At 41.3% G+C, this 13,766-nt stretch overlaps 1 protein-coding gene across 2 annotated transcripts; it reads left to right on the forward strand.

The window, feature by feature from the left end:
• The first annotated feature begins 3,178 nt into the window (after positions 1-3,178).
• On the forward strand, positions 3,179-13,290 carry LOC132760789 (serine/arginine-rich splicing factor 12-like). 2 transcript variants are annotated; one of them, XM_060753015.2, is made up of 5 exons: positions 3,179-3,514; positions 8,088-8,192; positions 10,169-10,272; positions 10,479-10,620; positions 11,120-13,290. In XM_060753015.2, the coding sequence occupies exons 1-5, from the start codon at positions 3,450-3,452 to the stop codon at positions 11,472-11,474; spliced, it is 771 nt and encodes a 256-aa protein (XP_060608998.1). In that variant the 5' UTR covers positions 3,179-3,449; the 3' UTR covers positions 11,475-13,290. The 2 variants fall into 2 exon arrangements, with proteins under 2 accessions (XP_060608998.1, XP_060608999.1); XM_060753016.2 differs by having other exon boundaries at positions 3,181-3,514; positions 11,180-13,290.
• The last annotated feature ends 476 nt before the right edge of the window (positions 13,291-13,766 follow it).

Here is a 13,766-nt window from a genome sequence, read left to right on the forward strand (position 1 = left end):
AATTTTAACAATGGTTTAGAAGGAAAGTATAAAATCCAAAGTGATGATATTGGAAGAAAACATGGGATGTTAGACCTGCATCTGCCACTCTTTGCAATATGCATGGATCTATAGGAGAACACAAAAATAAGTTGCTGTGTGTTTTCCAGGCTGTATGGCCATGTTCCAGAAGCATTCTCTCGTGATGCTTTGCCCACATCTATGGCTGGCATCCTCAGAGGTTGAAACCCCTCAACCTCTTTGAGGATGCCTGCCATAGATGTGGGCAAAACGTCAAGAGAGAATGCTTCTGGAACATGGCCATACAGCCCAGAAATCGCACAGCAATAGTGATTCTGGCCATGAAAGCCTTTGACAATACATTTGCAAAAGATAGCTGTCACAGTTCCCTTAAGAAAGGCCTCTCCCCTTGTTCTTGTTCCCTTGCTGAAAAGGGTTACTGGGCCTGGGGGTGACCCCTTAAATGTGGCCTCTTGGCTGTGTTGTTATGCGAGTTCTTTAGTTTGGGTATGTGTGACCAGACTCCAATTCAGGTTTGACAGAGAGCCCAGAGGCAGGTTTAAAATGAGAAGGTTTATCAATCTATTTTTAATCTCCACAAGACCAGGGGTAGTTCTCTCAAATCAAAAAACTCAGTTCAAAGACCTGTCCGTCATATTCAAACCCTGTCAGTAGCAGCTCAAAAACGCTGTCTCCTCTCAGAGGCCTCTGCCTTTGGAAACATTCTGTTCCTCTGCAACCTGCCAGAGCTGTGGTTGACTGCATTCAGGCCAACTTAGCACCTCCTTCACAGTGTATACACACAAACACCCCCAAGACACCCAATACCCCATCTCTACATGGCATCATGAAATCTCAATCCCAGATTTGCACTTGAGATTGGCAACTGGGCCCTTACCCCTGCACCCCTCCATAGCAACTGCCAGAGCCTGCTGCTCCTTTCACTAAGAAGGTGAAAGAAGAGCCCAAATGTGGCAGTAAAATGGATTTTGGGCTGGGGAAAAAACAGGTTTCAAAGTGCAGTAGGAAATGGTGCCATACTAACGGACTGTCTGGGGAACAACAGGTTTTTAGGAAGGCTCTGGTCTGATGAATAAACCAAATGTGCGCAAGCAACTATGTAAATGGGGGAGGCGTGGGAATATTTTGTGTAGAAATTATTTGAGGGCATTTTTAAAATAAATGTAAATTTGTTTCATTTTTTAAATAGATTAATTCTCTCGCCTCGCTTGCTTTGTGGTACAATTAGGATTCTCTTGCGGGCACGAATTTGGGGATTGTTTACATTCCCTTGTGGCCCTTTTTAAACACACACCCAGGTAATTTGTTATCACACCTTAAGGCTTTCTTTAAAAAAATCCATATGGGCCTGCAAGGGCTGCCTGTGTTTGTCACAGAGATATCCTGATTGCAGATGGAAATAAACTTGGGGCCTCGGGGGACTATTCAAGTTCAGTTCCTGAAAGCATTTCTCAGAACTCTATTCTCAAATTGGACAGGCTCTTGACTGAATGTAACCTCAGCCGCATCTGACAGCTGCTGTTCCTTCGTTTCTTGGTTTGATAATATGTTTAAATGTCCTATACACTTCAGATGGTCAACATTGCCATCCCTTTCCTTCTATGTCTTAGATTGTAAGCCTGAGGGCAAGGATCTGTTCTTTTGCACTTTTTTGCCTTATAAAGCACCAATGATGACGCAATATAAATAAATGATGATGACAAGTGGGCCCTTGGTATCTGCTGGGACTCAGTCCCAAGACCTTTGGATGAGTAAGTCTGCAAATGTTCAAGTCCCTTTATATCAGGCATGGGCAAACTTTGGCCCTCCGGGTGTTTTGGACTTCAACTCCCACAATTCCTAACAGCCAGCAGTCCCATTATATACAATGGCGCAGAAAAATCATGCCCATAGTATAAGACATATAACAATATAATATTGTGTGTGTGTGTGTGGTTCCAGGAGCCCATGGAGAGATTAAAATCTGTGGAGGCCCAAGTCCCATTAAAGACAATGGTGCAGTAAAACAATGTGCCTTGTATAAAGCGGGAAAGTAAGTTTGCTTTTTTTGGCGTTATGTGTATGTGTGTGTATATATATATATGTACACACACATATATACACACACACACATATACACACACATTTACATAACTCCTTTTCACATCAATCAACCCCCATAAACTGAGATTCTGATTAAATTCTTCAAATACAATATGGACATTTAGCTTAGTGCTATTTGCTTCTACATATATATATGGTAAATGTTTCCCCTTGACATTAAGTCTAGTTGTGTCTGACTCGGGGTTGGTGCTCACCTCCATTTCTTAGCCGGTGTTGTCCATAGACCCCTCCAAGGTCATGTGGACAGCATGACTGCATGGAGCACCATTACCTTGCAGCTGGAGTGGTACCTATTGATCAACTCACATTTGCATGTTTTCGAACTGCTAGGTTGGCAGAAGCTGGGGCTAATAGAGGGAGCTCAACCCGCTCCCCAGATTTGAATCACTAACCTTTTGGTCAGCAGCTCAGCGGTTTAACCTGCTGTGCCACTGGGGGCGCCTTTATGTATGTATGTATGCGTATGTATATATATACACACACATACAAACACATTTATATACATATATGTGTGTGTATACACACAAATATACATACATACGTTTATATTCATATACTAGTTGTCCCGTCATGCGTTGCTGTGTGTATATATATTTGTGTATATGTGTGTTTGTGTATATATGTGTGTGTTTTGCACATGTGTGGTAATGTAATTTTTGTTTTTTGGCTTTAGAGTTCCTTCTGCTGTGTTTTTCAGTGTTTTTATGAGTGAAGGTCACTCGTTGACCTGATAGGTGTATTGTGTCCAAATTTGGTGTCAATTGGTCCAGTGGTTTTTGAGTTATGTTAATCCCACAAACGAACATTACATTTTTATTTATATAGATCGGATATACGCACACACATATATACATAGACATGTGTGTATCCTATCCGATGCGTTGACGAGCCACTCCTTTGGCCTTCGCACAGATCTACCATTTGTGCGTGTATACCGTGGATAGTTGAATCCGTGGATACCTGGGCCGTATGTAAATATAATAATAGCAACGCTCCAATGAAGGCCAAGATGGCAATTATGACGTCATCCGTGGGAGGGGCGCTCCAGATGCCAGTCCGTCTCCACCTGAGACAAAGGCCTGGCGCTGGGAGAAGCACCTTCCAGGCCAGGCCAGGCGTCCCTCACATCTCGGGGAGAAACAGCGCCTAAACCGAGGCGAGAGCGGGGCAAATCACCTCCTCCCTCTCCCGCCTCAGTCCTGCCTTGTTCCCCGCCCACTTTCCCTTCCTCTTCCGCCGCCGCCGCCATCTCAGGGCGGGCCTCGGCGAGGCCTCCCGCCTTCTCTGAGGAGAGAGGCTGCTGCTCGCAGGCGTGGCCCGCCATCATGTCCCGCTACACGCGGCCCCCCAACACCTCCCTCTTCGTCAGGAACGTGGCCGACGCCACCAGGTGAGCAGCCAGAGGAGGAGGAGGAGAGGCAAGGGCCTGACTACTGTCTCCCGCCTTCGGGGAGGGAGGGAGGGAGGGCCTGAGGAGGCCAAGCAGGCCCGAGGCGCCAAGGCTTTCTTTCAGTTGGGAGTTCAGGGTGGGTTTCGTGGGGGAAGAAAGGGGAGGGGAGCCCCAACAGGGCTGCTGCGTGGGGCTTCTTCTTGTCCCTCTGTTGAAGCTGCCCCCAAAGGCCCATTCTGTAGAAGGGAACGCAGGGGGCTGCTTTCTGCTCCATCCAAAGGCCCCTCAGTCCTAACTCTCTTCCTCAGTTTTCCTCCCACGATGAGAGCGCTGCCTCCACAGCACGCCCCACGCGAAAGGCGCGCGTGACCCTCTCCATGTGTGCGCGTGGCGCCTCCCCAGGGCCCTGCCTGCACCTCCTCGTCCCCCCTCCCCAAATTACTCTTCTCTCCCTCTCAAGGTACTTCCACACAGCCCCATTATCTCAGAATCTGGCCCCAGGGGATCTCTTTATCCCAGGTTATTTGGCACTGGGGACTCGTACACTCCAGTTTAAAGCACATCCTCCCCAGGCAGCAGCCAGCCAGGCTTTGAAGCTGCAAGGCCATTCAATGCTAATCAACGTGGCCAATTGCCATGTCAGACCACACAAAGAAGCCATTGAAATCCACAAGCATGTGGACAATTTCAACAGAAAGGAGGAAACCATGAAAATGAACAAAATCTGGCTACCAGTATTTTAAAAAAACTAAAAGCAAAACATTAAATAAAGAACAACACTAAAAAAATAGTGGAATTCCAGACAAGAATCAATCAGAGCCAGCTAACAAAGCCAGTCTTTGAAGCTGCTAGGCCATTCAATGCTGATTGCAATATTCACACCTCCCTCAAGCAGACAAGACTTCTTTCTCCCACCCTGGACATTATTCCACAGATATATAAACCCCATTTGCCTAGTTTCCAGCAGACCTCAGATCTTCCCATGCAGCAACCAGCCAGGCTTTGAAGTTGCAAGGCCATTCAATGCTAATCAAGGTGGCCAATTGCAACATTCACACTTGCCTCAAGCAGACAAGAGTTCCCTCTCCCACTCTAGACATTATTCCACAGATATATAAACCCCCTTTGCCTAGTTTCCAACAAACCTCAAATCCCGCAGGCAGCTAGGCTTTGAAGCTGCAAGACCATTAACTGCTGATAAAGGTCACCTGATGAACCAACCTGGAGACAGCATATTATTTGAGAACACAGAAATGCTGGGCCACTCTTAACAACTACCATGTCAGACCACACGGAGAAGCCATTGAAATCCACAAGCCTGTGGATAATTTCAACAGAAAGGAGGAAACCATGAAAATGAACAAAATCTGGCTACCAGTATTTTAAAAAAAACTAAAAGCAAAACATTAAATAAAGAGCAACACTCAAAAAATAGTGGAATTCCAGACAATAGTCAATCAGGGCCAGCTAATACAATCAGGGCCGGCTAGCAAAGCCAGGCTTTGAAGCTGCTAGGCCATTCAATGCTGATTGCAATATTCACACCTCCCTCAAACAGAAAAGAGTTCTTTCTCCCACCCTGGACTTCCACAGATATATAAACCTCACTTGCCTAGTTACCAACAGACTTCACAACCTCTGAGGATGCCTGCCATAGATGTGGGTGAAATGTCAGGAGAGAATTCTTCTGGAACATGGCCATACAGCCCGGAAAACTCACAGCAACCCAGTTTTCTTTCCTGATTCTTGGCAGAGGGTTGTACTGGATGGCCCACAGGGTCTCTTCCAACTCTGTAATTCTATGATTCCGGCCATGAAAGCCTTTGACAACACATTAAAGCAGATAATCTGGGATCAGATCCCGGGATAAAGGGCAATGTGGAAGCACCCTTAGGTTGCCTCTACACTGCCATATCCAGTTTCAATCACCTGATCTGCATTCAGAAATGGGATTACAGCAGCATAGATGGGGCCTTACTGGCCTTGCAGCCTTCATGTTCCAGGCGTTAGTAGCCCTCCTCTCCATTTCCCCCTTCCTTGGTCTTTCTAATCCCATCTTTGGCTTTCTCGTCCCTTTCCCTGGCTCCTTCCCTTCCCGTTCAGTCTTCCATGATTTTCCTAACTGGACTGGGTTTCTCTTCTCTCTGGCCTGAAGTTCCCCGCGCAATCCTTTCTACTTCCACGGATTTGTTGCAAAGCAGACTTCCTTTTCAAAACTATTCTATTTTTCTGAGTGGAAAGCAGGAAAACGTAGCCTTTCTTCACTGAGAGTTCTTTCTTCCTGTATACGCACTGTATGTCCTCATGCATAAGTGGAGGGCAGGTTTTGCAACCAAATTATGGATTTTGATATGACCCCTGGACAGTCAAGGGTCATTTTATAAAGAAAGGAAAGCAACAATGCCATCTCAGGACCAGTTGTGCCTATCTGCCATCATTTCCCTGTCCAAGGTTTCAAAAGGCCGAGAAATGGTGCCATGGCAGAGCATAGAGGGATTTCTTTTTGCCTCTCCAAGGATGGTCTAAGCTCCTGCCTTCCGCCACTTTGCAGGGAGAAGGGGGTGGTTCCATATTTTTGACTTATGAGACCGTGTTCACATTGACTTGTGGAGAAATCGACGTAGGTTTTTTGGGTTGTCTTTTTGACTAAAATTGCTGGAGTATATATTTTATTATCCGGTTCATTGAAAGATGTTTTGGGCCTAGAGGCATACTCAGTCAGGGAATGCAGAATGTGCAAGTTTCTGGAATCTGCTACTTTGAGTTATGCTTTTAAATATGTAAATCTGTATTTTAAAGCTGGAAAGATAAGATGTCTTGATATCCCTGATATTTCTGTTTCCAAATATAGAAGTAGGCATGTAAAGTGTTGGCCATGCCACAAAATATAGCAAAATCCAGAAAATGTAAAAATTTGTATATATATTCTTTAGTGTCAGAAGGGACTTGAGAAACTGCAAGTCACTTCTGGTGTGAGAGAATTGGCTGTCTGCAAGGACATTGCCCAGGGGACACCTGGAAGTTTTACCATCCCGTGGGAGGCTTCTCTCATGTCCCCACATGGGAAGCTGGAGCTGACAGGACAGAGCTCATCCCGCTCCCCAGATTCCAACCACCAGTCATTTGGTCAGCAGTCCTGCACAAGGGTTTAACTCATTGCATTACCGGGGCCTCCAAAAAAACTGTACTGATCATCCCAAGTTCACAAAATATACCAAGCAAGCTGCTTTCAAGTCTCCACTGTCTGTAACTGTGAGACAGTTCAAAGGTGACAATAGAATCATACTGAAGGCCATTTTTGTAAGAGTCCTGTGCCTCTTATTCCAGCGAATGTGGGGGGCTGTTTGTATTTGTGTTCCCAATGATTCAAAAACTTTAATGCTGCCTTACAAGCCTTATGATTATAAACCTGAAGGGCAGGACTTGTCGTATTAATGACCTGGATTTATTGTCCTGAAGGGCAGATAAACTTGGTTGAAATAATAACTGGAGGCTGGACCTTAATTTGTGTTACAAAATTTGGGCTTTAGCGTTGATCCTTTGCACTATCACCGTTTCTTTGTCTTTTACTCTGAGATTCTAAACTACAACTTGGAGAATATTTTTCTCAGCCCCTTGCTTCCTTTAGTGTTGCTGCCAGAGAGATTGAAACCAAAGACCTCTTGTGTCTTGAGCTCTTGCTTGCCTTTTGTTCCTGATCCAGGTTATGTCTCCCTTCGCTTTCCACTCTTTGAGAAATTATTTGGTCTAGAATTTCTATAATTATTTGCTTAGAAATTCTGGAAGGACCTCTACACAAAAACACTGTATTTTTGATTAGGTCCTGTCTTAAAAGGATCTTTTCTGATCTCGTCAAAATAAGTGATACTCTCAGGCATTATCTCTTGGCAATAATTGTTTTGCTACAACCAGTTGTGTGAATAAATAATTTTTTCTTTTGCTTGAATATCTTGCAAGCCAGTTTAATTGGATGACCATATGTTATAGCATTTCTTGTGTGGGTGGTAAAATGTCTGTATTCTTCCTCAACATACTATTCACACTTTTATAAATACTGCTAATGTTCCAGTCTTAATTATATTTGTTGTAATTTCTTAAAATATGCATCTCCTCCTATAGGGAAAAGGCAAAATACTGCTAATGTTCCAGTCTTAATTATATTTGTTGTAATTTCTTAAAATATGCATCTCCTCCTATAGGGAAAAGGCAAAAATGATCCAAGAAAATGAGAGCAATATTATTTTTAGTCAAAACATTTGGTTTATCTGGCTCGGTATCATTTAGATCAGTGGTTCCCAACCTCATCAGAGGACCAACAATTTCTAGAGAGAGCATTTTAATCAAATACCTGAATAATCCACAAAAGTCACACCTGTAAGTGTTGTTTCCTCCAGATAGGAAACAAATTGATTAAGCAGTAGCTAAGATTTCAAGAAATCAACAAGAAAAATTGAATTATATGATCTTTTACCATTTTAACTTAAGATAAGTCAAGTGCTACAGCTGGATGTTGTTAAAGCAGACACCACATTACAGAAGCAATAATGTTTTGCCTTTATCTGAAATACTTCAGGCCTGAGGATTTGCGCCATGAATTTGGTCGGTATGGCCCCGTAGTAGACGTGTACGTTCCGCTTGACTTCTACACAAGACGCCCAAGAGGATTTGCTTATATACAATATCCTTTGTGTCACTGCATGTTTGTGAAGATGTCTTGTCTTGCTGCATCCTAATGGAATGTATTTATTTCTTTGTCTCAGAAAATGTAAAGCAGTCCCCAGTGGCTGGCAAGCACCCCAAAGTTTGAATGAACCTGGTTAGATAGAGTCCAAGCAGGCAAGCCAAAAGACACCTTAAAGTCCAAGCTTCGAGGAATAAAGAGGGAGGGTGGCAAAGATAAAAAGAAACCTGGAAGAGGGGAAGTCCTTTCTCAAAGAAAAGACAAAGCCACAACACCAAGTTAAGGCTTCGGCTTTCCGACATTTGCTCAAGTTCCAAAGTCAAAGCCAAGTCTGATTTGGTTGGTTCTCCGGCCCTTGTCAAGTCCATCTAGCAAGCCCTAAAGAGTAAAGGTCAAGATCAAGTGACGTGGAGGTAACTGCCAAAATTTCCTTTTGTATCCTATCATTCAAGCTCTTCCATTTCGATCAAGAACCTGTTTGTTTATAACTGTACTATTTTAAATGTTTCGTCCTTAAAACAGTGTAAGAGGAATGTTTGCAGATATTTGTTTATTTTTCTTTTAATTCCCCAGTACAATGGATTTGAGTGGAATATTGGGAAATATCAGTCATTTAGATCAGTGCTTCTCAAACTATCTAATGTGGTGGAACAACAATGGTTATTTTTCAAACGTGGCAGGAATCCTAGGAGCCCTTGTGGTAGAATGGCCTGGGTGTTGGAGTAAGTGCCTGGGAAACTAGAATTCCAATCCCTGCTTAGCCTTGGAAACGCACTGGGCGACCTTAGACAAGCTTGCACAGCATGTGGCCCTCCAGGTGTTTTGGACTTCAATTTCATAATTCCAGACTCTTGGACAAGTTGGCTAAGGGTTCTGGGAGTTAGAATCCAAAACACCTGGAGGACCACAGGTTGTGAAGGCCTGCCTTAGAGTCCTCATAAGATCGCTTTACAACAAGACCACCAGGGACCAGTACATGGGACATATTAATATTTTTATTGTTTGCAGATTGGCAGTTGAGACTTCAGGGGGTGGCAACCATAACTTTGAGCAGCACTGATTTAGATGGTCTAGTGTAATTTTTGTGACATCGACAGCTACTTGTTTTAAATATCAATGCACAACGTTATTTAAAATGTGTGTGTGAAACATACATGAATGTCATGTTCAGACTTTAGTTCCATCACCAGATAGCTCATTATGTATATGCAAGTATTCCAAAATCTGAAAAAAAAAACAAAGTAGGAACACTTCTGGTCCCAGGGATTTCTCAGGAATACTAAACCTGTATTTTAATTGTTATAATCATCATCTTATTTTTGCATAACCTAGAGCAGTGATTCTCAACCTGTGGATCTCTAGATGTTTTGGCCTTCAACTCCCAGAATTTGGGGGAAATTACACTATGTAGAAACCTCGAACTTGAAGGAGACCTATCTTGCAGTAGTATCCATACTTTTCATACTAATACTTCCCTGTTTTCTTTGTGTGAAATGTCAATGCCAAGATTAAATTAGTGGGATCATTTCCATGTCTGGGTTTTTGTCTTTTGGAAGCAGCCATCTTTTTCATTTGCGGGCTACATATACTAATGAGCTGTAACTGTTTTTAATTCTCTGTTTGGGAATATGTGCCTGATATTCTGTTGGTTAGTCCCAACTAGAGTAGAGGTATTCCATCAGTTGTTGGATGGTGGGTCAGTATAAAGGTAAATTTCATTGAATGAACAGGTCTACTTTAATCAGGACTAACATGGAATATCTTCCATTCTGTTTTTACTATCATAACTGCTGCAGGAACACCAATGTACTCAAATTGCTGCATAAAGTATAAAATGTCTCTACGCTTTCAGTTTGGAATAGCATATCAGAACATTTTGCTTGATTTAAATAGTATGTGAGTATTGTGGTCAATATTATATGAAACCATTTTTTGCTTTGTGCATGTTTAAAGCATCCTTAACAGATAGTCATGTTTGAAGATGTTCGTGATGCAGAAGACGCTCTTTATAACCTGAATAGAAAGTGGGTATGTGGCCGGCAAATTGAAATACAGTTTGCACAAGGTGATCGCAAAAGTAAGTGACTCTAAGAACTTCACTTACTTAGTCTATAAAATATTAAGAAAGCCACCCTTGTCATGAAAAATGAAAAGTAAAACACATACTACTAATAAGCAACGGGTGGAGGGACACACTATAAATAAGCCAGAAAATGCATGTGTGTGGAATGTACAGGAGACTGCAGTTTTCTTGCAATGTTCCAGTTCTGTTTTAAATTCTAGCACCAGGTCAGATGAAATCCAAGGAGCGTCGCCAGTGTTCACCAGTGGACTACCGAAGGTCAAGAAGCCGCAGCCGAAGAAGGACCCGAAGCAGAAGTACCTCGTGGGACTGGGGCAGGAGACACTCGGACAGTTTTAGAGAGTAAGTTTGCAGATCTTGATAATAAATATGAAAAAAAATAGCTTTTTATTCAGAGAACTTACTGTTGGACATACATCGGCTAATCTTATTGTGGAATCTGACCCTGAAAATGCTTTTAAATGAACAGGATTCTAACTAGACAGGAGAAGGAAAATGTGTGTACAAACGGTTAGTGGCTCTGCTTCTTAATATACATGATTTGGATCCCTTGGCTAGCTCTTCTTAGATATGGAAATTTAGGCATTTGTTGAATCTTGACATTGGGTTAATGTCATCTGCCTTTTTTCCTATACTGGTCCCAGACTTGTTATACCAATCACAAAAAATTAAAGCTTTATTGCGATTATTTTAAAATAGTTGGGGCTTCGTCTTGGTTAAAATAAGAAAACAAAACTATATCTAACAAATAAAGTCAGCACACTATTTAGGTCACAGTATTCCTTCCATAAATAGATAGCAAGATCTACAAACCTTATCTAATACTCTGGATGATTTGCAGGTCAAGGCGTAGACGACATTCTTACAGCCAATCTAAGTCTCGCTCAAAATCTCTTCCAAGGCATTCTAGCTCACCAAGACGATCGATCACACCCCAAAGAAATTCGAGTCCCAGAAGAAGGTCGCGTTCAAAGTCCAACCAGAGGAGTTCAAAGTATGCTGAAAAATCACCATCCAGGTCCCATCGAAGGCGTTCCGGTTCAAGAACAAAGTCACGATCGCACCCAAAGCATTCAGGATCTCCAACTAGATCTCTGTCGAAGTCTCCTCGGAAACATAGTAATTCCAGTTCTCGTTCATACTCTCGGAATTTCTATCAGAGAAATAGTAACCAGTCAGTATCTGAAGAAGATTAATGTCTCTGGTTTTTTTTATGACAGTTTTTTTATGAGCAAAGAATAAAAAGAGCAAAAATCTCCGAGGGTTGTTTGAAATGAAAGGTAATTAACTGATGATGGCCTTGTTGTGTTGTCCTTTTGCTTCAATATGCAAAACTCTAAGATTTCTCTTACTTTTAAAGAAAATTTGATTTTCTCTTTTATTTACTCTTTATGTTCCCCGCATTTTTGTAAATAGGCCCCATTTTGTCCAGTTGTACAGTTTTTGCAGCTACACTAAAATGATTTATTTGTTTAAATCAGACTGTTGTTACTGTCTTGACGCTGCCAAAACCTAAAGATATTACAATTGTGCATTGGCTGGAAGCTGTGCAGAGAGCCTTTCTAGTTTGATGGGAAGAGCCATACAGTCTGTTTATCGTTCACAGTGTAATTATAATATAAACAAGGGTTTTTCACTTGAGTTTATTTTCACTTGAGGTAGGATTGGACCTGCTATATTCCAGTTCACAACTTTTCTTGTCTTTGTTTTCTTGTGGTACTGAGAATATAAAATTCTATTTTGAAGATAGCCCTTCTTAGATGTTCCTCAATTAGGTCTTAATACTGAAGTTAGCTGGTCTGTTATCAAGATACAGAAGTAGTTCAGAATTTGTGTAACATAGGAGTAGTCTGAGTCTCCCATTTGTCAGACTGTCATTTATTAAGATGTAGCTTATATTAAAAAAGAAACATAGCAGTTTCCCTTTCATCTTCCACATTGTCTAAACTTTATATACACCAGCTTCCAAATCCAGAGATCTCTGAGCTCATAAGTATTTTTGGATCTCCTCTTTCCCTGCAAAATTAAGGATTGGTAGGAGGAGGAAAGAGTGCCCTGGTATCCTTCCTTTATTGTAATAAAAAAATGTGGAATGTTTGTGTTGATTTTTAAACTACATAAACCAGAGGCACAGAACCAGAGGTAAGAAGTGGTATATTTTAGCTTGATCTAAACTTGGAGCAGAATGAAGTGCAAATGAAGAGGTAAAATACATTCTAAAACATAATATGATAATGCATTGAAATGCTTCTCTAGAAATGGGACACCACCTCAGAGACAAATATCTTAAACTAAAATCTTGCTTCTTCCTGTGCTCATGCCCTATTCCTAGCAAGTCTTTAAGGTAAGAGAAAACTAATGTGTGATCATCCACACATTTTCTTGTGGATGTAAAAAAGTCTTTGTTTCTGTTCCACAATCCTGTAGAGAGAATGATCCTGTTGTCAGCTAGTGGATCAACAATAATGCCCATTAGTAGGCAAATCCAAATAGCTTTGGACATTTAAAAATGATAATTGGTTATATAAGGTCAGTTTGTCATCACTGTAATATAAGTTGTTAGACACATGTTTTTCAAGTATGTTGGAATGCTTTTGTGAAAGACTCTTAAAACAGTTAACTTTGTAGTGTGAACTTTCAGTTTATTGCATTTTATCCTTTCAAAATATTATATTAGGAGAGAAGTGTAAAATACACTTTAGGTCATTCATTTTTCAAAATTGTGTATCCCTGGGACTGTCTTTAACAATTGAACTGCTGAATTTAAAATTATTATTATTAGATTGTTTTAACTCACGTAACTGAGGGAATTTTGGAAATATTTTGTGTTTAAATATACGGTAGCTGTAGTATTTGTTACCTTGTACAAGTTCTGCATTGTAGCACAATACTATAATGGCAGTAAAATGAGGTTTCACTTCATAAGCAAGAATACAGTTTTGTGTTCAGGGCTATTGTTAATTTATAACTTAAGAGTTTTTTTTCCCAATAAAACACTTGATGTTTCTTTTCTTTGTTTGTAAGGTAGTTTGCTATTTTTCTTACATGGAAGAACACTGGTGAGCAACATTCATCTTTGGATAGGTAAAAAAGGGGCAGCATATTAGAAGTGTGTAATTAGGCATATTATGAAACGTGGCTGAAGAGACATTTTCTCCAACTCTGATACTACAGAGCCCAGAGGCATCCATTGAAGCCAAATTGTAAAACGTTCAACAGAGATTAAAAAAACCAATGCCCTACTGTCAGTAGAAATACTGTTGAATTCTGTACTCCAATACATTGTGATGATCACAGATTGGATCAATTCACGGCAGATGAGCCTACTAGTGGTTGCTAATCATGATAGGTATACCGTATATACTCGAGTATAAGCTGAGTTTTTCAGCCCTTTTTTAAGCTGAAAAAGCCCCCTTGGCTTATACTCGAGTCAAAGTTATTTATTATTTTACTGGATTATTATTATTATATTTACATTTACTCTATTT

The sequence above is a fragment of the Anolis sagrei genome, chromosome 1, assembly GCF_037176765.1.
Source record: "Anolis sagrei isolate rAnoSag1 chromosome 1, rAnoSag1.mat, whole genome shotgun sequence".
NCBI classification, from domain to species: domain Eukaryota; kingdom Metazoa; phylum Chordata; class Lepidosauria; order Squamata; family Dactyloidae; genus Anolis; species Anolis sagrei.

Excerpts from the sequence above, each read along its gene's own strand:
- LOC132760789 (XM_060753015.2), top strand. The coding sequence starts at position 3,450 with ATGTCCCGCTACACGCGGCCCCCCAACACCTCCCTCTTCGTCAGGAAC. Across the intron at positions 3,515-8,087 it reads AACGTGGCCGACGCCACCAG|GCCTGAGGATTTGCGCCATG; the intron begins GTGAGCAGCCAG and ends GAAATACTTCAG. Across the intron at positions 10,273-10,478 it reads TGCACAAGGTGATCGCAAAA|CACCAGGTCAGATGAAATCC; the intron begins GTAAGTGACTCT and ends TTTAAATTCTAG.